This window comes from Poecilia formosa, unplaced genomic scaffold, assembly GCF_000485575.1.
Source record: "Poecilia formosa unplaced genomic scaffold, Poecilia_formosa-5.1.2 Scaffold376, whole genome shotgun sequence".
Taxonomy (NCBI): Eukaryota; Metazoa; Chordata; class Actinopteri; order Cyprinodontiformes; family Poeciliidae; genus Poecilia; species Poecilia formosa.
Window position 1 is genome coordinate 425,228 of NW_006800315.1, and position 27,738 is coordinate 452,965.

Consider the following 27,738-nt stretch of genomic DNA (forward strand, 5'->3'; position numbering starts at 1 on the left):
AATTTTAGTACATGTTATTATTTGTCAGAAGAGGGCTTAGGAAATAATAATACCAAAAAAATTGACCAAAAGGGCACTTTGGGGCAAGGAGCAAAAGGGGCAGGTGCTCAGGCCCCCCAGGTCCCCCCTCTGCACGTGCCTGGCAGGGAATTTGAATCAGAACCAGCTGACCGGGTAACGGTCTGAACTTCGACCCGGCCGATACCGCAGCAGATAAAAGATCCAATCGGACCGGAGCCGCCGCAGTCGATGCTGGACGCTCCAGGTACACCAGCAGAACTCGTCTGTTTGGCCCGGTTGCAGAACCTGAGTGATCAACCCTGCAGCAGAACCCAGTTATTGGGCCCGGAATGGATTCTGGCCCGCTGTGTTTGCTCCTGCTGCTGAGCGCCGCTCTGGCACGTAAGTCTGGACCTTCCTGTAGAACTTCAGAACATCTGGACCTGTAGTCACCGACCCGGTTCCGTTAGCTGGCTGCAGGATCTGCTGATTCGGATCTGCAGCTGTAACGTCTAGCTTCTGGTTCTGCTGTTCAGATTGGACCTCACACGGGTTTGGGAACGGATAAGAACTGCAGCAAAGACTTACTGGTTCTGTGAGGCTGTGTGACTAACTGGTCTTACTGGCAGTAACTGATCAACCAGTAAAGGTTGCCATGGTGATGCTAGCAGCGTCCAGCGGCTCCACGGTTTGTTAGAGCTAAATATTCTCAGGTCATTGATTATTTTATGATAATTATGAATGATTATTTATTATTGATTATTATTAACTTTTCCCAGATCAATACCTTAATACTTTATAAAAAATCTGATTGATGGAGGAAACTCAGCTGATGACACGACTAACCCTTTAATACACAGCGGAAGTCTGATCTGTCCGTGGTGCTGTGGGCTCCCTGACCCCAGAAACAGTGGGAATCACCATAGCAACCACAAGGACAGCTCACATCTCTGCAATGATTCTATTCTTAATTGGTGATGGCATCCATCCGTCATCCATCCATCATCCATCCAACCAACCATCATCCATCCATCATCCAACCATCCAACCACCATCCATCCATCCATCATCCGTCATCCATCCATCAATCATCTATCCATCCATCATCATCCATCAATCCACCATCCATCCAACAACCATCCATCCATCCGTCATCCATCCATCCATCCATCCATCCAACTGCCATCCATCCATCCATCCATTCAACCATCATCCATCCATCCATCCATCATCCATCCACCCATCATCCATCCATCCTGATCTTTGGTCTCCTATTGGTTCTTTTCTTCTTCTACTGATCAATGATGGCAGACTCTGAACTCTTTTAGAACAGCAGAAATGTTTCTGGATCCTTCTCCAGATTACCTACTTTAGAATATCTGATCTCTGACATATGCAGACAATTCCTCTGATTCCATGCTTGCTGTTTGACCTTTGACCTGCACTTTCCACTGGACTTGTGTGTCCAAATCAAGTCCAATCAGTTGACTTGACTGGATCTCAGATCAGATTAGCATCATGATTGGAGAAGAAAACTCTGTTTGATGAGGAACATCTGTTTCTAGCTGTTTGACATTCAGCTCCAGTCTCAGTAGAAATAGACACTTTAATTAGAATCTTCTGTTGATGTTCATCAGCTGCTTTGTTCTAACCCTGCAGTTTGTTTTCCAGAGGATGTGGAGGAACCAGCTTCATGTCAGAGTAAGTTATCTACCACAGACACATCTGGGGGTCAGGGGTCGATCCAGAGCAAACAGACAGACGCTGCTGATGGATCAATGCTGCTCTCTGAGATAATGGCCTGTTTGTTGGAGATAGCAGCAGGAGCTCTGCCACAAAGGGTTCAAAGGTCAGCTGTTCCAGTATTGGGGGGTTGTCTGACGTACAGGAGGATGTAGAAATATGACATCAGGATTTGACTAAAGTGATGCCTTCAGCATAAAGATGCAGATTGCTTCTTTGCAGTGGCTTCCAGATTTAAGGTCCACAGGAAATACGTGTACCGGTACAACGCAGAGGGCCGGAACGTAGCGCCGGGTTCTGCTAGCCTGCAAAATGGGCCTAAAGTCACTTGTGAGGTAAAAACAGTTAAACTGATAACAGCTCTTATCTGAGGTCCCCTCACTGACTCGTCCCACATCTGCAGGTAGAGATCGAAGTCCCCCAGACGTGCAGGTTCATCATTCACACACGAGACTGCACCGTCAGTGAAGCGTCCACCTCAGACGCTCGAGCTGAGGCGGCCTACAGCCCGGCGCCCAGCTCCGACACCTTCAAAGCCGTCATGGAGAGGTCAGAGGACATACTGGTTCCGGTAAAACCTGAGCAGAGCTAACAGACTTCAACATTTTTAGGCCTGAATAACTTTAGATCCGTCCCAGAAAAACAGCAGGACACCTGTTAAAGCTTCACTCGATTGGTTTATAACGAACGTTTCCACTTCTAATGGGGAGAGCTGGTTTTGTTCTTTTACAGACTCTGTTACTTCACCTTAACCGAGCAGTCAACGCGCAGTCACCTGGTTTCGGGACGCTTGTATTCACACACGGCGACGCAGACTGCTTGGGGCTGACTTCCTGCTTCAGGCCACAGCTGCCAGGGTTCCCCTCCCTCCCTGCATCCTCCAGTTTCTTTTAACGAAGCATCACAGAAAGAGCGCCGCCCTTCTGCAGACAGACTCCTCTGTGGACAACAGTGTTGCAACTCCCACCCAGGAGTTTTTAGCCATCTGACAAGCTTTGGAGTAATTTAGTGAAGAATCATACAAAATGTAGATAATTCGTCACTGCGTTGCATGAACATTTCTCAAAAGTATCTATGTCTCTTGCAGATACAAAAGCCAGATGATGGAAGTGGACTAGATCAGTGTTTCTCCACCCGGGCCCCAACCCCCCTGCTCTGCATGTTTTAGATGAGCCTCTATTCCAGAACAGCTGAGAAAAATGACTGCAGGACCATCAGGAGCTGCAGATCCTGTTAATCACCCAGAGATACAAACCAGGTGGCAGAAGGGAAACACCTAAAACATGCAGGACAGGAGGCCTGAGGACCAGGATGGAGAAACACTGGCTTAGCTGAAATAAAATAACATTTCTGTCTGAGTACATTTCTGCATTATACAATCTCATAAACTTCTCACCAATGACGCAACACTCTGCATAGCGGTCTGTTGCAATAGATAAAAAACATAACAATATGGATAAAAAATTGATTAAACCAAAATGACACACCAAGAAAAGAAATAAAATTAAGATACATAAACCAGAGAGAACAACTCGGCTTTAAAAACCTCCACAGAACGTGTCGAGCTGCAGTCTTCAGGGAAACTGGTCCAGAAAGGAAAATGCCCACTCTCCAACAGGTTTTTTAAGCTTTAAGCCGCAGCCCTGAGATCGGAGAACATGAGATTTCAGCTGCAGACAGACAGACAGGAAAGCAGCAGTCCATTAGTGAACGGGCGTCAGTACTGAAGCAATGGGCTCATATTTCCTTGTTTTGGTTCAAATATAAGTAGACTGGTCAATGAACAAATGCATAGACAAGAACCATGTGTGATTTTAGTGAAGTTCCTAAGATAATAAAAGTCATTCCCTGTTGATTATTCGTCATGGAGAACTGGGTTGAGAAGTTCTTATTATCCCTGCATTTTGTGATGCAGGTTTCACAAGTAGTGACATTTTTGAGGTCCAGTGACCATCAAAAGATACTAAGGAGAAGAAGAGCGATGAGACAGAGATGTTACTTTGTGCTGAAACACAAGTGTCTTCTTCCAGGAGTCCGCTGAAGGTCAGTGTCCACTCAAACGGCCGTGTGGAGGTTTACCCCGAGGCGGACGAGTCCATCAACATCCTCAACGTCAAGAGAGGCATCATTTCTGCTTTCCTGTTTCCCGTCGTGGAGGATGGATGGACTGGTCTGGTGGTTAGTGTCCAACACCATAGAGCTCCAACTGGTCGGAGACAGCAGGACGATCTTCACACGCTCCAAGAATAACAGTCATCTCTGGTCTCTGAGCTGGAGTTTGTGTTTTCCCTCAGAGTACGGTCCACGGTCGCTGTCTCACCACAGTCACGGTTCATTCAAGGCAGGATGTTGCCACAGACGCCAGTGCTTCCAGAGATCTGTCCCAGTGTGACCAGTTCTATGGCAGGACTCTCACCAGCAGCCCAGTGGCTCTGCTGCAGCAGATGGTGAGAAAACGCTCTATGTAGCAAATTATTGACTTCTGGAAAGTGTAACCTGCCTGCAGGGTGCAGCTTCACCCGCAGCACAGAGGCTGTAAAGGAGCGTCCAAAGTCTCAGGAACTTTCTGACCCTCCAGCTTCACTCCATGGATAATCTGGAGAGAAACTGTCCCCCTCTAGTTTATCTAGTCTAGACTTGCCAGGACCACCTTAAACCACTTCACCATGCAGCAGCTGGGAGAAACTCCTCCTCCTGCTGCTGCTTCTGGTTCTACTGAGCAGAAATAACTGCTCACTGATTGGTTTTCAGCACAACCCTGTCTCAAAACTCATCAGCAGCACCCAGAGCTGCAGATACCAGTTTGATAACAGAGGAACACACATCACCATAGCCAAATGCACTGAAAAGCACAGATACCTGCCGTTCTCCAGCGGGTGAGTCTGACTCAGAGCTGAGCTGCATTTCTGGAGAGTATTGAAGGTTCTTAGCCACACTATCGTTTGCATTTCAGAGAGAACGGGATCTCATCAACGGTGACCCAGGATCTGAGCCTTCAAAATGTAAAAAGGACCAGTAGCAGAAGATTTGGTGAGCTGTTATTTCTAAATCTGCTGTGGATTTTCAGTTTTAAAACTTAGGACCTAAAACATCAACTTGTTGTTCACAGATGCAGACCCCCTGCAGGCAAAGCCTCTCCACCTTGATAAACCAGAAGACAAAACTCCAGTCCAGATGAAGGATGCCGTTCTGGGCACCCTGCAGGAGCTGGTGGCGCTAGCGAGCACAGATCAGGGTCAGAAACGGACCAGCCTTTTCCACAAGCTGGTGTCCAGCCTGAGAGTCCTGAGGAACGAGACCCTCAGCCAGACAGTTGCTGAGATGGTCCAAGTGTCCAACTGGCTGACCTTCCAGGCCCTGTTCCAGTGTGGAACCTCAGAGTGCACCAGCGCCATCATGCAGGTCATCTGGACCACTGACAGGGTCTCCCTGGAGGTGGATGCTCTGGTGTATGCGCTAGCTCTGCAGCCCAATCCAGATGCAGCACGTGTGAGAGACATGCTCAGCATGGCTCAGTACAAACAGAGCAAGGCCATCATGTTCGCTCTGGCAAACACAGTAAGAAAGTGAGTCAGGGCTTCAGCAACAGGGGGTCCAAATGTCTTACAGGGACAGCAAGGTCTTCGCTAATGTGTTTGTGTGAGCAGTCAGTGTCTTACCTGTGGAACATCTTGGACAGAGCAATGCCTGTTGTTAAGACTTATCATGGTGAGACAAACAATCTTTAAATAAACTAAACTTAACTAAGTAAAACTGATGGAGTTATAGAATAATAGAAACTAAAATAGAGAGGGGCCAAAGATGGATGATGGATGGATGATGATTTAAAGGTTGTCTCAGGCTGGGACTCAAGATACCAGGACAACTTAAACCACTAAAGTTGTCCTGGTAGCATCAACCTTTAATTCAAAAAGGTTCATGCTAATGTTAATTTTCAATGTTCATGTGTAATGATTTGAGTTCTCTGCTTAGTTTTGGTTCTGTTTCTTTCTGTGAGTCTCTGTGCCGTCCTGTCTTGATTGTTCCGAGGTGTCTCTTGTTCCGTGATCACCCCCTGTGTCTTTAATGCCACCTGTTGTCTCTGTCTCTTGTCGGATCCTTGTCTACCCTGCCGTAAGTCGTATGTCGTGTTGCTAGGGTTGCCACCTTTCAGAAATCAAAATAAGGGACGCCCACTAATGCGCGTCATCCTAGTCTCATGAGCGGGGCGCGGTGCTTCGACAAGGGTTACCAAGGGACCAGTCCCTATATATTTAAAGCCAACTTGTCGGTGTTACCCAGAAAGCAGTTGGGTACAATATCGCAACACCAACACCGTGAGTGAAACAATGACTGAGGCAGCCTACCTTATAAAGCAGTGGTCCTCAACGTTTTATTATCCCGGACTGGTCAAGACTTTAAAATTTTGCTGCGCCCGGGCGGAGCGGAGGGGGGCTTGGGGGTGAACCATCAGATCAGGCTTCTGCATGTTGATGTTCCCGCTAAATCCTGAATATACCCAATTTGGTTGTCTGGGCCCTTTTATCGCAGCCTGTGTGGTTTACCCTGACTGGGAACGAGAATACAACCTGTTGAATGTGACAGGTAGCCAATCAGAAAGCGCGGTGACGTCAGAAGAGAGGGGAATCCCAAACAGCTGACATGTCGCGCAACTGAGAGTCCGGTGGATATCAGAGATGATTATGTGGAAATGTTTATTATTATATGTAAAGGTCATTATTATATATGTTTATTTAGTTAAAAATGTTAACTATGAAAAAACACAGTCGCCTCCAAATCATAGTGCAGCAGATAGAGCGGCTGCTCCCGTCGTCTTTTATCCACCGCCTTTTCTTTTTGTTTCTTTTATCTCTTAAAATGTCTCCACAAACTGTCACTATTGTTTCTACATCGTCATCGTGTTTGGTCATTCTAAATTCCCGCTATGTTGGGAGTTTTACTGGATTATCCTCTGGAATCGGTTCGTGTTGCTCCTGCCTTGAGGCTGAACACGAACCGATCGAACCTGTTGTTCTTTTATCAGCTTTGTGGTCACAGAGGTTTGGAGAATCGGCCGACAATCCTTAAATCTTGCCGTCTAAACCAGACTTAAGACTCACAGCTCTACTCATCTCCTCTCGACCGCTGCCCAAACGCTCTGTCTCTGGTCGCTATGGTAACCTTTACATATTCCTTCAAAATAAGATACAGATGCGCCACAAAGACGAACATTTTACTTTCGTGAACATTTTAACTCACGATAAAGACTAACGGAGCCCTGAGCTTGTTTCTCTGCAACCAGACGGTCCCATCTGGGAGTGATGGAGACAATGAGACCCGAAGTGTTGCTTATATCCTCAGCCTGCTTGGTCTCTACGTGGTGAAGCAGTTTGAAGCTTCATTGCCTCATTAGCAGCTGGTCGCCGCATGTTACACAGAGCGGCTTGTAATGTTTGACTCACCTACCGGTCCGGGATAAATCCATCCTCCTGTCTCTTCTCTGGGCCTTTTCCCCTTTGCAAAGAAACTTTCCAAAGACACCTGATCCGTTTCTTACTCTTTTTGCTGCTTGTGGGCTCAGTGTTGGTGCGCAAGTAACCGAGAGAATCCGGTTAAAGGATTTTCAAAAATAAAAGATCCTCCAGACTCAAATAACACATAAAACGGATTTTTTTTTTGCGCGGCCCAGTACCAATTGGTCCACGGACCAGTACCGGTCCGTGGACCGGGGGTTGAGGACCACTGATATAAAGTACTCGGGGACCATTTCGCTACATTTAGCAGCCAAATACGGGACGGTTCCGTATTTTAAGGGACGGGTTTTGTCCTGTGTCGGCTTCAGCTCTCGGCTACAGTCACATTGTCAGGTCAGTTGCTACCAGTCACTAGCTTAGCTCCAGGTTCATTTGCTGCCTGCTCGTTTTTGACTGTTTGGGTCTGTCTCATCATGCAAAATTTAATGCTAACACACATGCTAATGTTTATGTTCATGTTAACATTCACCCTAACGGTCATACGTTGTCAGTCTGAGTCTAATAACTTTAGAGAACATTTTTATCAAAATTCTATGAAAGCAACAGGTTTGATGCTAATGCTAACATCTCCAGCTGTAACACAGTTGTGTGTTGCAGCTGGAGATTTGAAGGTTATAAATGTTTGCTTACAGTTTCTATCAGGGAGAGGTTACTCCAGAGATCACTGAGGTGTCAAAGTTCATGGAGACGATCCTAAACGACTGCTCAGAGGAAATACGGGACCCTGACCGGGACCCCGCTCCAGATCCCACAGAGGAGGCCTTCCTGGTCCTCAGGGTGAGCGAAGCTCCACAAGCATCGGACGTAGAGCCACACCAGCTGGTGGAGTGTGATTCTTCCTCTCCTGCAGGTTGTTGGTGTTATGGGTCGGGCCATGCAGGACGCCAGCCCATCACTCATCTTCTCGATTCTGCGATGCATGAGGAAACCAGATGTTCCCTTATCCAATCAGAAGGCAGCTATCCAGGCCTTCAGGCTGATGGACATTACTGCTGAGGTGGAACTCCTCATGCATCAAACATGATCTGGGTTATTTGGCTTTTTAGCAGAAAATGTTGCTGTTGTTACAAGAGCTCTGAATATTTGGTCTGGCACAGATTCGGCGCTCCCTGCTGGAGACGTACCAGGACCCCCAGAGTCCTGCTGACAGACGCCTGGCAGCGTACCTGGTGCTGATGAAGGACCCAGACTCCGGCCTCATCAGGGAGATCTGCAGTGGCCTGCTGGTCGAGAAGGATGGGCAGCTAAAGAGCTTTGTGCTCTCTCACCTAAAAAACATCCAGAACTCTGGTGATAAGAAACCTGAGTGAGTAATCAGATTACATCTCCAAACATGGCCAGATTCATATTTATCAGGATCCTTTCTGAGGATCTTCTGGTTTTGGTAGGAGGAAATCATCAATAAATGCTAAAGCTAGACTGTCTGGAGTAGAGCACAGAACACCTGAGATATGACTTTTGACCTATTCTAACCCTTCCCTCCAAGACCCTTCAAAATACTGGACCTTAAATTTAACCAGAACAGCCTTGCTCTCCGCTAAGATGTTCCTCCAATCTTCACTAAATGAATATTTTAATTGTTTTCATTTAACCCGGTTGATTGATCCTCTGCAGGTCCGGTTGTTCTGCTGTTGAACCCAGGATGTTGGTGGGACCTCCGAGTCTTTTAGAACCCGTTCAGACTTGGCAGTAAACAAGCTCCAGGCTGATTATAATTTAATCTAATCATTGAGGACAACAATCAGTTCTGGTGCTTCTTCCAATCCTTTGAGTCCAGTTCGTTGTTTTTTTTGTTTTGTTTTGTTTTTTTTTAATGCTAAATAAATTGTAATGTGCCCATTTCACTGGGAGGAACTGATCGTCCAGGCGGTGAGATGGTTTCTAAACGTGATGTCTCTGTGTCCAGACTCAGAGAGCTTATTGGGGCAGCTCTGCAGGACAAACCGTCATCCACCAACACCATGTTTAATGGTTTGTCCAAGAACTACATGCTCAGCTCCCCGCTGGGCTCGGTCCAGAGCAACGTCATCTTCGACAGCAGTAACACGCTGCCCAAGGAAATAAAGCTGGAGGCGTCTCTGAAGGCCTACGATCGCAGCTTTGATATGTTTGAGGTTGGTGACAGCAGATCAGTTCTTCATGATAAAAAAACCCCAGAAAGAGAAAGATTGTTCACCAGGAAGTGTCCTTCCAGGTTGGGCTTGAAGGAGCAGGATTTGAGCCGACAGTCGAGGCTCTTTTTGGGGAGAAGGGTTTCCTACTCGAGTCTTTCTCCAGGCTGATGAAGTTTGTAGGGGACAGAGCTCCGATGCTCCGAGGAGTTTTGGACAGGATTGCCCCTGGTCCAGGCAGAAAGAGGAGACAGGTGGCAGCAACTGTTGGGATCATCGCCTCATTAAGGCTTCTGTATGAGGGTTTCAATGAAGTCAATGCTGCTGATGTCTCCTCAGGTTCCCGAAGTTCATCTGAAGGCAATCAAAGACCGCTTCCAGCAGCTCCTTCATGACTTTCAGGTCTCTGCAGCTCCTGAAGCCACTGCCTTCCTCCGGCTGCTGGGCGATGAAATCGGCTATATGAAGATGAGTGAAATGAGAAAAATGTTCAAGACTCTGTTCATGTACTACCATGTCTTCATCAGAGAACTACCTGCACAGGTCAGACTGGCTTCCCTGACTCTACCAAAATGACCCAGTCAACAGATTGTCTCAACAAACCCGACTATTCTCACACAGATCATCTGCAGGTAGAGACGTCTTGTTAAAGCCGAGTAATGACAGAAAGGAAAAGTTGCGGTTCCACACTAGGTGGGAAAACTTATGGCTGAAATGCCGCCTTTCTTCTCTAGTGGTTGAAAGGCGGAGCTGCCTTCAATGTGTTCTTGACCTCCACCAATAACTTCTGCTGTGATTAACTATGCAATGTTTCATGCTTTGATCTTTTATTCCATCATGTTAATTTGTCATGGTTTGGATACGAAGCAGCTGGTTTGGTTGATGGGGCCTGATTTAGAAGTTACCTTTCAGGTAGAACAGTGTGTTTTTGAAGATAAATATTTAATTTTCATAAGATTTTAAGACTCACCTGGCTGACCTTACACTTCCCTCCTCCGGGCCAGATTTTATCCAGAAAGTTGTAGAAATACTTCAGTATTTATTGGGATGATGCACTTCTGTTTTAGGGACTGTCTTAATTTATCAGTCCAGGATGAAAATAGTCAGGCTACATTTCTGAATGTTGTCATAGTCGCATGATTTACAGAACTTTTGAAAGTATGTACCCCCTTTCAGAGACCAGAACGAAACTAGAACATTTCTCTGCCTTTCATCTACCTTGTGTTGCGTCACCATCAGGCCTTCTCCAAGCTGACCTCCAGCACCGAAAACGAGATGTTTCTCCACTACGTCTTCATGGAGACTTCCTTCTCTCTCCCCACTGCCTCTGGTTTTCCTCTCAAGTTCTCCTTGTCTGGAGTGTTTGCCGCCGGCGCCAGAGGAGGCCTGACCCCCTCCACAGTGGTAGAGCCTGTTTTCTTCATCATCAGGATTTCCTGCTTCTACATGCTTCACATGCTTCTTTCTTCCTTTCTGCAGACTGGCATGTCCTTCATGCCTTCAGGAGGTCTGGAGTTTATCACCCATATGGGTGTTCACCTTCCAGACTACGTGGAAGCAGGAACTGAGATGCTGACTAACCTCTACCATGAGAGCTCATTTCAGGCCAAAGTGACTGTGAAGAAGAACCAGGTTGAACTGTCCATCCCAGCTCCAAAGTCCAACCGTCCACTGCTCAGCGTCAGGTCAGCAGCAGCTCTGATGAAGCAACTGAAGTTCTTCCTCTGGTTGGTGTTCTGGTGTTCATTCTCTCTTCTCTTGGTGTCTGGATGAAGCAACAAGCTGCTATCCATCTCATCCGGACAAACTAAGCCGGTGCCATCTCTGGTGGAGGACCGGGTCGACCTCACTGACTGCCAGCCTCTGCTTAAAGGACTCAACCTCTGCACAGTGGTCAGCTACACCAACGCTTCCTCTGTGGAAGAGGCACCTTCCTTCCCTCTGACTGGAGATGCTACGTAAGATGAACCTCTGCTCCAGACACAATGGCTTCAAGAAACACACATTTATTTAATTTTACCTTCTATTAAATTTTACACAGATAAACTAAGAAAGTCAAACTGTTGTCACTCGTTGAAGGTTTGCAGTTGAGCTCCAGCCCACAAGGAAGGTTTCCGAATACACGGCCTCCATCAGCGACGAGACCCTGAGGGAGGGCAGAAAGGGCCGACACAAAGTGCAATCCCTAAAGCTCACCCTGAGGGCAGAAGGTACCGGTCCACCCACTGATGTAACCGTTCAGATGGGCTCATTACATCTTGGATCCAGAATCTGAAACTTCCAGGACTGACGGCTGCAATGCGAGCCGTCCTCTGGGTTCTGATGGAGTTAATGGGGTGTTGCTGCAAATGCAAAACAGTCCAGTTTGAAGACTACCCATTAATCCCAGTTGCAATAATAATAAGTATGAGGATGTCTGTCTGAACTCTGTGGTCCCTTAGGGCAGTGTTTCCTATCCCTGGTCTGCTCTGCATGTTCTAGATGTTTCCCTGCTGTAATTTATAAGGTGATTGTAATTTGTCTGATTCGGCTGATTGCAGTTCAACAAACGCCTGTCAACTGAAATCACCTGGCTGAAACAAAGAAACACCTGAAACATGAAGGGCAGTGTGTGGAGGACCAGGGATGGGAAACGCTGCAAAGGGGGTTTGGGAGTCACTGGGTTATTGTCATCTACGGTTTTTGAACAACTACATATTTTTTAAGGTCGACTACATCATGATAATAGTCGAGTCGATGTCGACTAGTCGCGGTGACGTCATAGTGACGTAAGCGCAAAACCCTTCACAACTACTTGGAGGCTTTATCAGCTATTTTCACTGCAAATATTGCCCCCCTCCCCTTCTCCCGCTTTTACTGAGTCTATTATGCAGAATTAAAAGAGCAATAAACAGATCATTCTTCGTGAGCAGTGGAGAAAAGTTCGTTGCACAAAATCGGATCTGACTTTTTTTTTTCCAAACACTGACTCATACTGATGACCTCTGGACAGCTACTCATATAGGAGTCAAATTATCACACTGACCACAACGGTGCTTTTGGAACATCACAAACCAAACTTATGAACGGATCCCGTTTGGTTACAGTTGAATTCAACGAAGCCTCCTGCTGCTCCTCCTGCTGCTCCTCCTGCTGCTCCTCCTGCTGCTCCTCCTGCTGCTCCTCCTCCGCCCGATGCGCATTTTATTTATATTTTTATACAATTTCAGCTTTCTGACGAACTCACCTAGTCCACCTTTCATTTCCTTGGAAAAATCTGTTTTGTCATGTGATTGCGACTAGTCGACTGGCCCAGAAAAAAGTCATTGCAGAGAAAAGAATCGACTAATTGGTGCAACCTCTATTGTCATCATGATCACCACCTGCTGGTGCTCCACAGGTATTACAGCAGTTTTTCTTTAAATGAGTGGGAGGAACTCCTCCTTCAGGCTGCGCTGAGGTCATTTCTGAATATTAACATCGAATCTCCTGTCACATTTAACTGGAGTCAGAGACTACAAACCACGTGGACTCGGGATTTATAAATATCCATAGTAGTGAAGCTGTGGCCTAAAAGCTAGTAGAAACCTCTGAGCAGTTTTCTGACAGACGTCTCGGAGTCAATACATTTTATTTTGAAACTGCTTGTTTCTATAGTTCTGATGAAACCCAAGAGCTGAGTTAAAGTTTTTATGCATTTAGGTGAAGAACCAACGGAGGCTACTGCATCTGTCAATTACAACCAGAATGAAAACACCTTTTCCGCTGAGCTGCTCATTCCTGCCTGTGACGTGGAGGCGACTGTCAGCCTGGCTGTAACCCGGATGGATGGAGACGGGCGGAAAACGAGACACTTCAGCATTGACGTGACCAACAGGAACGTCACACTGTTCTCTCTAGCAGGACGTGCCAGGTCAGTCCCTGAAAACTCTGCAGGAAACCAATGCTCAGCGGTTCATGGTGCTCTGCTGCAAGCGTCCATGCTCTTATCTTAAATGCAGACATGAAATGATGAAGGAGGTCATGATGCAGCTCCAGATGGACATCCCGTCTCTGGAAACAGATGCATCCATCACTGCAACCCTGAAAAATGAGGAAAATGTGCTGATGGACTTGGAATCAGTCCTTCACCTCTCTGCAGCTTCATTCCAACAGAAAGCTTCTCTAAAATATGGTATTTTTCACTGGTGTCTGAATTATTCTGGTTTTAAAACCTTATATTATCTGCATAGTGGAGTATTGTTTGGATTTTCCTTCCTCAGATGAAGATAAAGTCCAGCTGGAACTGAAAACAGACCTGACTGCAGAGATAAAAAAGATGATTCCACATGCAGAAGATCGTCACATGCAGCTCCAGAAGCTCATCGATGATATGTTGGAGCAGAAAGTGGCAAAGACTGACATGAAGCTGCGTCACATAGTCACCAAAGGGATCGAGGTTCAAATGTTTATTCATGTCAGCAAATATTTTGTTGTTTTTAGTCCAGAAAACTCTCAAGTGTGGCGGCCGTGTATTTGGTATCTGGTCCTTCAGTGGGGTTTACTGGTTTAATCCACCTCTATAATGTTACAATTATACAAGTCACCAATACTATAGTGAAGGTAAGGTAATTTTATTTATGTAGCATATTTTCAGCAACAAGGCAATTCAAAGTGAACAAAAACAAGGTTTGGTATTACAAGTCTGTTCAGCATAAGGTTATCGGGTTTCCAAGTGCTCTAAATGGACCTGAGTGACAGCACGGACCCTAACGGCGTAGTATCCACAGCTAAGACCTTATGGACATTTCATTATGATATATTTTCATATGTTCACCGTTGTACTGCAGCAGGATGTTTATGAGATGCCGCAGAGAGATGGGGGAGCGTGAGAGAGGGCTACATAATTTATGCAGCAGTGTTTACCAGTTAACCTACTAATGATTGAGAGTGAATACTGTAGTTATTAAAACAAGAAATCCAGTTTGGACTACTCCAAACATCTACACTACAGCCTACGGTGGTAAAAGAAATAAGAATAAAGCATATCATACTCACTTTCTGAATGTTTAGACAAACTCCATCCTCCTCTCTTTACACAGGAAAACCTCAATAAAATTATAGAGTTGACCTCTTTCTTTGACAAATTATCATTCATTTGTCTCTGAAGGCAGGCAACAACTGGCTGGACAAACTGATGACTCAGTTCCCTTCTCTTGCAAATCTTCGGAGTAAGAGGAGCATCTCAGACCTCATGTTGCCGCCCCTGCCTGAGAAACTGTTTCTGCAGTTGTAAGTGTTTCAAACAGAAATCTGAAGTGTCTTAAATATCAATAATACTTTCATTCCATCTCATAATTTGTGCCTGATTTGATTTTAACAGGGACAGTTTGTTTCGATACCAGTTCAACAAAGAAAAGGCAATCATCAGTCTCCCTCTTCCACTTGGAGGCAAAACATCCGAGGAGCTGAATCTTCCAAAGACTTTGTCCTTTCCAGTCATAGAGTTACCACAGATTGGGTTATATATCCCAGCTAAAAAGTTTGTACTCCCATCATTCAGAGTACCAACCTCTTTGGATCTCTCCATTCCTCTTCTTGGACTGGTTGAAGCATCGACCAAGATCCACAGCAACTTGTACAGCTGGGAAGGGTCGATCTCTGGAGGCAACAGCACTGTAGATATTCCTAGCTACATAGCACTGTACAAGGCCATGGCTCAGTCCCCAATACACTTACTTTCATATGAGCTTGAAGGTAAGCTCTCTTTTTAAAACGGTGTATTGTGTTGTTGAGGTGTTTTCCTGAGGATACTAAATACCAGGTTTCTGTATATTTTCTCTCTGCCTGCTTCTAGGGGTCGGGATGGTATCAGGAAGAGCTGAAGACAATCTCAAGTATCTTCTCAACTGTTCTTTCAGCCACATCTTCATTGACAGCAGCTTCAGCATTACTGAAACCTTAAGAGTGACGGAGAAACTGAACGCTCAAGCCAATTACAAGTTAGAGGCCTTCAGTCCGTTGGGCCTTCAAACCTCTCTCCACTACTCTGCTCAGTCCACTTCTACTCTGAATTCGGATGAAGTTTCAGGAGATGGTGATCTTACTGGACTACTCAAAATAGCTTCTTTTCACACCAACACCTCTTATAGCCACAGCTACAATCTGCGTCCTCTGGCTCAAGAAGGAAGAGGAGAGTCCATCTTACGCTTTGACTCCCCCTTCATCCAGTTTCAAAATGTGATCCGAGGACTTTATGCAAACTCTGAGTTGAATGTTGTATCTAAAACCAGTACCCAGAGAGATGTCTTCAAGCATTTCGCAGAGCTCAAGTACAAAGATGCACAACTGTCCCTGAAGTGCAGTGCTGTTGGGTTGGCATTGGGGAAATCCCTAAATAACATTGTTGAGCTTGGTGTATCAAGCCGGATGCTAATCATCAGAATTGAGTCTCAGGCAGACGATGACAACAGTCGGGTATACTCACTCATAACTGGGTCCCTGGGTTCAAACGGGCTCGAGGTTAACTCTGAAGGCTCCCTCACCTTTGAAGTGGGTCGGGCTTTGCATAAAGCATCTGTAAGAGCTGGAAGAGATGGTCTAAGCTTCAGTGGAATCAACAACATTCAGTGCAGCCCTGTCACAGTGGAGAACATCTTTGATGGTGCAATTGATGTCAATGGAGCATCCTATTCCTCATCTACCAAAGTGATGGCTGAGGAAGGCAGAGGAGAACTTGGATTTGGAGGTAAAATCACTCCTTCAGAGGCTTCTTTGTATGGTGACCTTAAGGGTCATGCTTACGATGCAGCCACAGCAAACAGCATAAATGTTGTGCTGAACAGAAGGGCCCTGACTTTCTCTGGTAACATGAAGGGAACCCTGAGGCAGATGTTGACAGAAAACAGCCATAAATTGACCCTCACTCTCTGGACTTTATCCCTCCGGTCCAAGATGGAGAACTTCATCTGTGAAGATCTTTACTACAGGCAAAACTTCAAGGTTGATGCGAAACCATTCATTCTGGGAGTTGACATCAACAACAAACTCAGATTTTATGACCTCAATTTGGACAAGGAAGACCACATGAAGCTTGAGCCCCTTAAGGCAGATCTCAGGGGAACACTGACTGGAGCTTTCAGAGAAGAAGAAAATATCAAACATACCTATGAACTCGCCTACAAAGATTGGTCAGGTTCAATGAAGTACAGTACATCTGGAAACATAATGGATGCACATTTAAATCATAGCTGTGAACTTGAATTTGCTGGACTTTCCTCCAACTCAAAGTGTGAGGCGAAGTTAAGTTCTGAACCTTTACGTTTCAGTGGATACCTTCACATTCAGGCATTGCCTTTTAGTCTGGCTGTTGATTCATCTATGGACAGTGCTGGAGAACTAAATCTCCATGGGAAGCACAGCGGACAGCTTTTCAGCACGTTGTTGGTTAAAACCACCCCACTAGCTCTTGGATGGTCACATGACTGCCGGGTATCGACCACTCACAGACTTCCTGCTAGAGAGTCTTTAACTAGCTTCAGCAACAAGTTTGAAGGTCTCTTAACTCCAAAAGACCAATCTTTGGACTGGAAAGTGAACTCCAAAGTGAACAACCATGCCTATGAGCAGAGCATCAATGCTTACAATAATCCTGAGAAGGTTGGACTTGAGTTATCAGGAGTGGCCCTAACAGACCTTCTCAGCAGATATGAGGGGTCTAAACCAGAACCACAAACGTTCACTATGGCTGGCTTCCTAAAGTACGACAAAAACAGTGACTGTCATATCATTGAGATCCCGTTCATTGAGAACTTTCCTGAGCACTTTAAGATTACGTTCATCCGAGCTTTAGAATCCCTCCGACAGTTAATGGAAAATGCAAACATCAATCAGATCATCACTGACTTCAGAGCCAACTTAGATCAGCTGCCAATGCGAGTGAAGAGATTCATGAGAAATCTTGACTTGGAGAACAAAGTTGGTAAAATAAAAGAAAGACTTGATTACTTGATCAATGAGTTCACTGTAACAATGGATGACTTGGAGCTTGGTGTGACCAATATGAGACAGATCTTAGAAAAAAATATTGTAGACCTAGTTACAAAGGTACATGACTTCATCTCTTCATCTGAGGACTACATCAATGCTGGGCATCTGACCGATAAAATAACGACCGTATTTTCATATATTGGAGATCAGCTTCATGCCTTTGATGCAAAATACCAAATTAAGCCGTGGCTTGTGAGAACACTTGATTTCATGGAGGATGTCATCAGACAAATGGACTTACAGAAGCTCAGGGAAAGCAGTGCAGCATTTCTGCATGATCTTGATATAAAATACGACATCCTGGAGACACTCAGGGAAAAACTGTCTGAGCTGAAAAATAACCTGGAGGATTTCAACCTTTCCCAGTTTGTGGAAGTTGTGAAGAACTTCTTGTTGTCATTTGACTGGGATTCGTATGTGCAGCAGCTTTCCTATCAAATCCCAGTGTTAGAGATAGCAAGAGTGATGGAATCGATGAATGAGGTAATCATCAACTGGATCGATGAATATGAAATCCCCAACAAGCTAAATACAGTGTACTCCTACTGCAAAGATATTCTTTTAAAATATGAAATTGATAATATTTTCAAGGACCTAATGGATCAAGCAGTGGTTCTTATCAGAGAATGGAAGATTGAAGAAACCGTGCAGTCAATCGTTACAGCTCTTAAATCCATCAAACTTGAAATTATTTACAATAAAATGATGGACTGTCTAAACAGTGTGATAGACAAGATGAGAGAAATTGACTTTAAAAACAGCATTGATGACTTTAATGAATGCATTTCCTCAATAGTTGAATCAATGAAGGATTTTGACTACAGCTCATTTGTTGATGAGTCAAATATTAAGATTGTTGAACTGACGGATTACCTGAACAATGAAATCAACAAGTATGAGATTGTGAAGAAGATTGAGGCTGTTAGGCAGTTTTTCAGAGAAATTCAAAATTCTATCTATACCTATCTGGATGAACTGAAAAACACCAAAGTGGCCGATGCCTTGAAGAAGGTGAAGGATGTGATTGACACTGCGTTTTACAATGATGTCAAACTGAAAGTTCAGGACATTCTGGAGGACATGAGGCAACGGATTCTAGACATGGACATTAGAGATGAAATTCAGGTCTACCTCCAGAGAGCAAATGACTCTTACAGAAACATAGTTACCTTCTTTTCTGCCCACTTTGATGGACTCATGGAGTGGATGAAGACAATGGCTAGTGATAAGGTTGTTGACCAGATGAAGCAGGCGATGGAAGGAGTTCTGGATCAAATCAAAAGAGCTGACATTGAAGTCTCCACTTTTACCGTCCCTTTTACAGACCTGGAAATACCAGGATTCACCATCAACCTCAATAAACTGCAGGGAATCACCATTCCAGCCCAAATATCTGTACCTGAATTCACCATCCTCAGTTCGTGTACCATCCCTGCTTTCATCATAGACTTGAATAAGATCAAGACCAAGATAGTGGCAATCATTGATGACATCCGAGGGTTTCAGATTCAAATGCCTGACCTGGAAGACATCTTTGGCAACTTAAAAGTTCTTTACTTGTCTCAGCTGCCAGACATCACCTTCCCAGACATCGTTCTTACTGAAATAAAATTTCCAGCTATTAGCATTCCCAAACTAAATCTGCAGGACTCTGGGATGGAAATGCTTACAAATCCTGATGTGACATTTCCAGAGATTCCCACTGACATTTGCTTCCTAGTGTTTGGAAAACTCCATGGAGAATTTAGTCTTTCTTTTCCAAAGTATGTTCTTATTAACAAATTCAAAATTGAGAATTCTACTACAGATTTGTCAAACCCAAAGTTTACAGCCATATTTACTTCTCATGCTAAATCACCAGTCAAAGTCTTGGAGCACATCTTTGAAGCCGAAACTCAGCTGGAGGCTCCAAGAATGGAGAGCCTCCAATTCACACAGACCTTGAAGGCTACACACGTTGCCTTCTCAGTTGACCATGAAGGATCTCTGGCACTTCTTGGTTCTCCTGAAGAGAGTTTTGCCAAGTCTACCACCATAGTCACCACTCAGTTTTACACAGCTGACCTGGTTGGTAGTGTAGTTCTGTCACTGGAGAGTGGAGTATCTGCAGTAATAGAAACATCTTATAATCACAAACTGGACATCCCAACACTAGAAGCTTCCAGTCAAGCATCACTGAAGCAAAGTATGACAGCAAAAATGGACCCCTTTGGGGTTACTGTGACTGGTGAAACTAGCGGTACTGGGAAGTGGTCCATTCAAGACTTCTTTGATGAAGGTACCCACAGAACTAATGTAGAACTGAAAGTTGACTTTAACACTGCAAAGCTTACATGTGTAGGAGACATAGACTACCAGGCTTTGAAGTCAAAGCACACACTGACTGTTGAATCGGCCCTCTTAAGCCATATTGCTGTAAAAGCTCAATGTGAGTCCAAAACCCCATTTGCGAAAACCAGCATTCTGTTTTTAAAAGGAGAGGCTGACGTTGCAGACCTGAATGCTGCACTGATAGTCTCCCATGAGGCTGAACTCACTGGAGGTCTGGCAGGAACCATGTCCAACTCCTGGGAATTCAGAGCCCAGCCATTTGAGATTATTGTTGATGTTAAGAACAAGGTGAACTCCAAAGTTTTGCTCCCCCTAAAACTCACCGGTAAGGTGGACCTTGAGAATGATTATGGTCTCGTGATAAACTCGGAGAGGCAGAGCACATGTTGGTTTGCTTTAGTGAGATTCAATCAGTACAAATACAGCCACAACCTTACAGCAGAAAACGATGAGAAGAACATCTACCTCCAGTCCAGAGCAGAGGGAGAGGCTAATTTGGAGTTTCTGACCATTCCTCTCTCTATCCCAGAAATGACTTTATCTTATTTCCAAATCCAGACCCCTGGGCTTAGAGACTTTTCTCTATGGGAAGATGGTGGCTTGAAATCCTGGCTTATTAACCCTCAACAGTTATTTGACATGGACCTGAAGTTCCAGTACCACAAGAACCCAGACTCACACTGCTTTGAGTTGCACCTTGAACCAATCTACAGTGCAATCAACGACAACTTTGAAATCATCCAGGGTCAATTTGAAGCTTGCAGAGACAAAGTGGTCACACTTCTGAAAGATTCATACCATGAAGCAAGAGCACAGTACATCAAACACAAAATCAACACATCCAGTCTTCCACCAAAGATCTTCAGGGTCCCTGGATACAAAATTCCCTTTCTGGACATTCAGGTCTCTGCTTTCAGAGCAGAGATGCCAGCATTCAGTTACTTTGTTCCAAAGGAGGTCAGCACAGCGAGCTTCAGAGTCCCTGCTCTGGGATTCTCTGTACCGTCCTACACCTTTGTGCTCCCATCTTTCAGGCCTCCTATCATCCACGTTCCAGAAACTTTGGGTGAAATCAGGCTGCCCAGTTTCACCCTGCCTGCTGTACAGGACATCGTGGTGATCCCAGCAATGGGCAACATAACCTACGACTTCTCCTTTAAATCCACTGTTATCACCTTGAATGCTAACGCAGGCCTTTACAACGAATCGGACATCATCGCTCGCTTCGGTGCATTGTCTGTGTCTGTGTTTGATGTTCTGAATGGAAAACTGGATGGGACCACCAGTTTGACAAGGACGAGGGGATTAAAACTGGCTTCCACTGTCACCTTAGAGCACAGCAACATTAAGGCCAACCATGAATGTTCTGTTAGCCTCACCAAGAGGAGCATGGAAACTTCTGCAGCCAGCTCTGTAAAGATTCAACTTCCCTTCTTCCAAATGGAAATGAGTCAGGATCTCAGTGGGAACACTAGAACCAAGCTGAGTCTTGTGTCCAAGAAAAAGCTGAGCTACATGTTTAATGTTCCCCAGATTGCATCTGTAGGCAAAGGAAGTGTTGACATGACCTGGAACCTCGAAGCACTGTCCTCTCATGTGTTACTGGAATCTTCTGCTCAAGGAAAGTCAGACATAATGACAGTGAACATGTTTGATATTGCAGGCAATCTGGAAAATAGGAAAACCTTCCACATCAGTGTTAATGGTCTGCGTACCACCAGCCAGACTTCCCTGAGCTTAAAGATGAACCAGCAGGAGAAGAGGAAACGAAGCCTAAGCCGCAACCTATTCTTGGTTGATTTGGAGAACACAGTCGCCTCTGTTGTTTCCTTACGCCAGGTTTTCACAACAGTTCAGTGTAAAAGCAACAACAATGTTCAGATTAGACATTTATCCATGAGTGGAACATATGTTGTTGGGGCGGAGCTGGATTTAGTTCCTTTAAAAACTTTCAAGACTAAAGTGAAGTGTGAAGCGGATCAATTGAGCAGTTTGGCCGACGCCGGTCTCAGTCAGGAGATAAACATCGTTATCAGTTCTGAGAAGCAATCATTCTCCTGGAGTCTGGAGGAACATCTGGGATCAGTCATTCATGGTTCTGAGTGGAATATCTTCAACGAAGGATCTGAAGCAGGCATGACTTTTTCTGGGTCGGTCGGGGGGAACCTGGCCTTCCTGATGTCCATCAGACTTCCTGTTTATCAGAGGACGTTGTGGGACGTGCTCGGATTTGATGAAGTGTCAAACATTGATGATGTTCAGTTTTTGAACTTCTCTTCTGCTGTTGTCTACACAAAAAACACGGATGGCTATGACTACCAAATACCAGCTCATCTTCTGGAAGACAGTATCATGTTCCATCTTCCAGCATTTAGCATCACTCTGCCTTCCTGGCTGAAAGAAATCCCTCACTCCATCAGGAATATCGATATGAGATTAGAAGATGTGGTGGTCCCAGATCAGGTCCAACTTCCTCCTGCAGTCCTCGTCCCTGCCTTTCATGTCCCGCTTACCAGCTTGGACATAGAGTCCTTCACAGTGGATCCAAAGAACCTGAACATCCCTAAACTGATCACCACCAAAGCTTTCAACATCAAGCTCCCCGGCCTGCCTGTCATATCAGTGCCCAGTTATGACATTAACACTGAGTATCTCCGGGACAAGATGTCCTTCCTGTCCTTCAAGATTCCACAGTTTGACATCAGAGTGTCTTCTTTCACCTTACCCAAATCCATCACCATTGGAGATCTCACCATCAGTCTGCACAATATTACGAGTCACATCTCAAACTTCAAAATGCCTACGATGGTCATCCCAGAACAAAGAGTGGAAATCCCAGAAGTTGTTCTACATCTTCCTTCTAGCATCTTCATCCCATCCTTTGGTACCCTAAGTGCCACTTTAAATATTTCCTCTCCTATCTACAAAGTATCAACTACTGTCTCTGTGAGCAACAAGGACCCTGTCCTCGAAAGTTCTGTCAGCTCCAGCTGCACGTCCACCTTGGTCTTCATGGAGTATGAACTCACTGGTAGGACAGACATGATTCCTCCATGGTCCCTGAAATATCTTCTCTCATGTTCTTATCTCTGGTTGTTTTTCCAGCCTCTGCAGTTGTTAGATATGACGATGAGATGCTTCAGCTAAATGGGAACGGCAGGTTGACCCACAAGGATGGAAACATGAACTGGCAGTATGTGTTGGACCGTCCACTCAGGTTGGTGTTTGACGTCAAGACTCCCTGCTCTGCTGTTAGCTGTAGAGGAATGAATTGGGATAATATCTCCCAACAGTAATCATTATTACCCAACATATTCTGTATCTCTTTGGGGAGAATAATCCAAACTATCCTCATTACGACGAATGTCCTTCATCTAGTCTAGCGGTTCTCAATGTGGGCGCTACCACCCCCCAGGGGGCGTTCAGAGGACGGCAGGGGGCGCTGGCGGAAATTTTTACAAAAGGGGGGCGCTGGGATTCCTTTGGGGGGTGTTTGGTCGAAGGTAAACTTTACACTTTAAATGGACAACAATACCAGTTTAGACTTTGAGCAACTTGGTAAAACTGTATTGTGTAACATTAAATCATGCTTGGCTGCAACTGTATACATGGCAGCTCTTCTTCTCCTTCTATTCAGTGTTTGTAGCTTCTGGCGCAGCTCCGCTCCTGCTACCCTGCCAGCATGCCTAGGTGGGCCCCATGTGGGGGAAAGGAGGGCTGACATATGGGTCCCATATCCATTTGTCCACGGGTTCCACAGTGGCCCCACATGGGTTTGCCCATATAGCACCACAGCCTACGTGGGCCCTACATGGGCCCTAAATGGGCAAACCCATGTGGGCCCACCCAATATGGGGCCCACCTAGGCATGCTGGTCGGGATGTTTCTGTCTCATACTTGTATGACAATAAAAGGACCTGGAACTTTTGTTTTTCCACTGAAAGCTCTGGTTTGCACAATAAATGCCATGTGGGTGAAATTTTATGGATGATGCTCTGATGTCCCATTCTCCTGAAGGCAGCACAGAGCTGCATCACCAGAAACCGACAGAAACACTGAATAGAAGAAGAGCTGTGATTAATGTAGTTACAGTTCTATCCATGTTTTAATGCTCCAGAGCTCAGTCGGTTTGCAAATAGATCAAAGTTTAAACTGGCATGTTGTTCATCTTTTATCTGATCATTTTCTGGAATATTTAACAACTAGAAAATGGCACAAAATAAGAATATTTTTTCCACTCTGGCTGCTGTTAGGCCTACAGATTTTAACTTGAATGTTCATTGCATTTTTCATAGACGCCTGTAAAAATAATTTCTATTCCCATGGCTTTTTTGTTCTCTGGGAAATTATTTTTGATGATAAATACAGAAACAAGCATACAAATCAAAACATCTACAATAGTGATAGTAATATTAATGATAAAATAATAGTCAGTGCAAAGTAGCCTACAAATTCTTTGGTGGGGGGCGGTGAGGGACCTGGATAAGGGCTAGGGGGGCGCTGGCCCAAAAAGGTTGAGAAACACTGGATTAAGCCTTATTTCCACTGTGTAGTTCAGAATGCTATTTTGTCTGTTTCCATTGTAAAGGCGACTTTTGCAAAAGACTCATATCACACCATTCCTGGGCCACCTTCCGTTGTAGGTCCATAGGACAATGTTACAGTCTATTTGGGGTGGAGCTACTGATCCCTTACCAAGTCGCATCAACCTGTACTTGAACTGCATTCCCCCTTACCAAACCGCACTGATCTGTGCCATACCGTTCAGTTTAGACAAGGAATTAAACGTTACAATCCTGACTCTGTTTCATACTACACATTTTACTCCACTCACACAATAAATCCTGCCTGGTTCTGACCTTTTAAGGAAGAACTTTGCACATCAAGACTGTAATGTTCTGCCTACCTGCAGCAAAAACATGTTCAATCTGATTTCTAATCCCCTCTGGGAAACTCCACTCATGGCAAGAGCTGCATTTTAACATGTTTCCACTGTTTCATTAATAAATTATCAAACCTTAGCTTTACTCACATGTTGCTGAGAATGTATTGCTCACAGATAAAAAAAAAAGAGCAGGAAATAATGAAACAGTTATATTACTTCGTGGAGGTCATGTGACTAATTAAAGCACTGCTATTGGTGAGCATCATTTAATGAGGTCCAGTCAACATGGGGTAGCTCTGTGGCTGTGATCTCATTGATGGTTCTCTGGTTCCTGACATTTGCAGGGAACCTCAGGTCAACAGTCTATAATTACAGATGTCTCACCTGAGCAGCGGTTCTTCTCCCTGCTGGACCCGCTCTAACTGTGGTTGTTTCACAGGGAGCCTCGTCATACCCTAGATGTCGACATCACCAGCCGGGTGTTCACAGACGCAAGTGTCCGTTGTGCCTCCCATAAGGACAGCATCACAGCATCCATGTGGTCTCCATCTGCCGGGTTCCTGGGTATTCACCTTCAGCGAAGGTCTTCGTCACAGCTGCAAGGAAAAGTGTTTAGCAGATATCTAGTAAGCCTCTCTGATGCTCACACATCCCTTCTAACCACACTTTGACGTTGCTGAGGTTGTTTCTCCTCTCCTCTTCAGTCCACTCCTGGGCAGGACACCAACATTTTCACTGCCAAAGCATCGCTGAGGAACTCGGACAAGCTGGTCCTGCAGACATCATGGAGTTGGGACTCTGTCAACGATCTGATCATGGGTTTCAAGGACCGGATCCCTCTAATGACCAATGCTCTGATCAAGTTCCTCAACAAGTACCACACCTCACACTTTGGCTTCGACCTGAACCGAGGTTCTGTGAAGCTGAGAAACGCTGTGCTCAATCTAATAGAGAAGATTCACCGGGAGTTTCAGGATTTTGTCAGCACGATGCAGGACTCGGTCCAAACCACTGCTAATCGAGGAAAGGACACCTATATGAAAGCTTCTGACATCCTAAGGTTCACCGATATGGTGAACCTTACAGACATCCTAATGGATGAGGTCAGAGGTGGCCTCAAGCACACCTGGGACAGTACAGACGTTCTGCTATGTCCGGTCAGAGACTTCCTCAACAATAAAACCTTCTCTGTTCCTGGATCAGGGGAGAAGATGTCCATGATGGAGATGTTTTCCAGCGTCATGAAGGGGATTTCTGAGCAGATCAGGTGGGCGGCATTCACCATTCCCGGGACTGATGTTGTTCTTGATGGAAACAAGATCATGGAGACTGTGAAGAGAGACGTAGTAGCTGTGCTCCATCATGTCATGGAGTTTCTTCAGAGGACCCTTAAAGATGTGTTGCAGCTCCTGGCTGAGAAAGCAGAGCATCTCCGTGTTTACGTAGAAGATCAGAACCTGAAGCTTTCCCCACTGGTCCAATTAGTTCACAGGAAGATCGGAACCTTCTCTAGACAGCACACAGACCAAGCACAGACATTTGTCTCTGCATACAAAGACCTTGTCCAACTGAAGGTCCATGAGGCTTACAGCGCCTTCAGCATGGAGAGAGTGAACAGCGCCACCAAGGGTTTCATCAGCACATTACAGTCTAATCTCTCTCAGACAGTTAGCGAAAGTCTGAACGTGATGAAGACGGTGTCTCAGAGTGCTGCGCCGCACATCCGAGTGGGGAAGGAGAAGCTGGATGTAGAAGTTCCTCTCCCTTTCCTCTGGAAGTCCTTCAGTGAATGGCCAACTCTGCTCAGACCCTGAATGCCCAACCAATCATCATCTAACCCTATCCCTCACATCCAGGTTCCTCCAGGTCCCTGTTGGATTGTGTTGGTACATTATCCATGTTTTTATCTTTGGCAGAATAAATAAATAGAATGATGAGAACATGTGTTCCAGTTTTGTCTCATGTTTCTAAAACTGTACAGTCCAGTAATCTTCAAGATGATTTTCTGTACGAGTCTGTTTCAGTTTTGTAATTTATGCATTTTAGGGTCTTTTTTGGTAGATTTAATGGACCTTTAATGAACAATGAGTAGTTCCTTACGCAAGTATTCACAGCTCAACATTTTTCCACAAGTTTTAAAAATTTTTCCAATCCCACACTTCACTGTCAGATAAAGACAAGTCTACTTATAGCGCCCCCTGCTGGGTGGAGGGTGTTGCGTGGGAAATGCTTCACCTCAGTTCTGGTTAAAGTTTTCAATTAAATAAAATAAACTGAAACAGCTTCAAAAACATTCCAGATATTATTTATCGTGTGTTGGATTGGGGAGGGTGTTCTGTCAGATAGTCATCGCTTAGCTCAGACATGTATAAGCAGTTATTACCATATGATTTTATTTAATCATCAACATAGAATCATGACGTAGATCATCATACATGTTATTAACAGCTGTGTGACATCCTGACTTAGCCGTTAAGTAGGTTAATGAGTTTTACACGGTGTGTTGTTTATTGACTGCAGCTGCAGCCAGACCAGCTTTAAATACACTTTGAAACCACGACAACGCATCTATATCTATCTAGTTATCATATTATGTGATATTATAGACAATTTAATGACTTATTTTCGTCATAACTTGTGCTGAACTGAACTCCGCTGCATGTATGCTATCGTTTGGCTAACAGATAGAGAACAGGCGCAAGTACACAACCATGCTGATGACGTAGACGGTGCGTCGTCATTCAGTAAAGCTCCAACTGTTATTTCTCTCCAAAACTGTTTGGGTTTGTGGAGAAAAATAAAATGATAGGTCAAGTTTCGGAACACAATATGGAGAACCGAACCAGAACCAAACCGGTGTTACACCGGCATCCTAAGATTTTTTTTTTTTATATATATATATATTTTTTTAGCTCTTTACCAGTAGGGGGCGCATCTGATATCCAGTTCTTCTTTCAGAAACCTTTGCGCACCTCTCAGTGCTCCATGGAAACGTCAGCTTTGTGGGAAACACGTGACCATGAGCTGGATTTTCTGCTAGTCCAGAGGTCCCCAAACTGTGGGGCGCGCCCCCTAGGGGGGGCGCCGTGTCATTGCAGGGGGGGCGCGGGAAGACGTCTGGATGAAAAAAACAAAACAAAACATGAAC

The 27,738-nt window shown here is 45.0% G+C and overlaps 1 protein-coding gene across 2 annotated transcripts; it reads left to right on the forward strand.

Moving 5' to 3' along the window:
- The first annotated feature begins 204 nt into the window (after positions 1-204).
- apoba (apolipoprotein Ba) lies at positions 205-26,534 on the forward strand. Of its 2 annotated transcripts, none has more exons than XM_007575405.2 (28): positions 205-402; positions 1,660-1,701; positions 1,966-2,078; positions 2,147-2,292; positions 3,774-3,921; positions 4,038-4,190; positions 4,495-4,619; positions 4,697-4,773; positions 4,853-5,309; positions 7,889-8,033; positions 8,107-8,253; positions 8,354-8,562; positions 9,163-9,370; positions 9,451-9,621; positions 9,707-9,910; positions 10,607-10,771; positions 10,847-11,052; positions 11,143-11,325; positions 11,447-11,577; positions 13,049-13,259; positions 13,348-13,520; positions 13,609-13,784; positions 14,496-14,617; positions 14,709-15,082; positions 15,183-22,736; positions 22,811-22,922; positions 25,030-25,216; positions 25,295-26,534. In XM_007575405.2, the coding sequence occupies exons 1-28, from the start codon at positions 351-353 to the stop codon at positions 26,402-26,404; spliced, it is 13,101 nt and encodes a 4,366-aa protein (XP_007575467.1). In that variant the 5' UTR covers positions 205-350; the 3' UTR covers positions 26,405-26,534. The 2 variants fall into 2 exon arrangements, with proteins under 2 accessions (XP_007575467.1, XP_007575469.1); XM_007575407.2 differs by having other exon boundaries at positions 1,672-1,701.
- Positions 26,535-27,738: the final 1,204 nt, after the last annotated feature.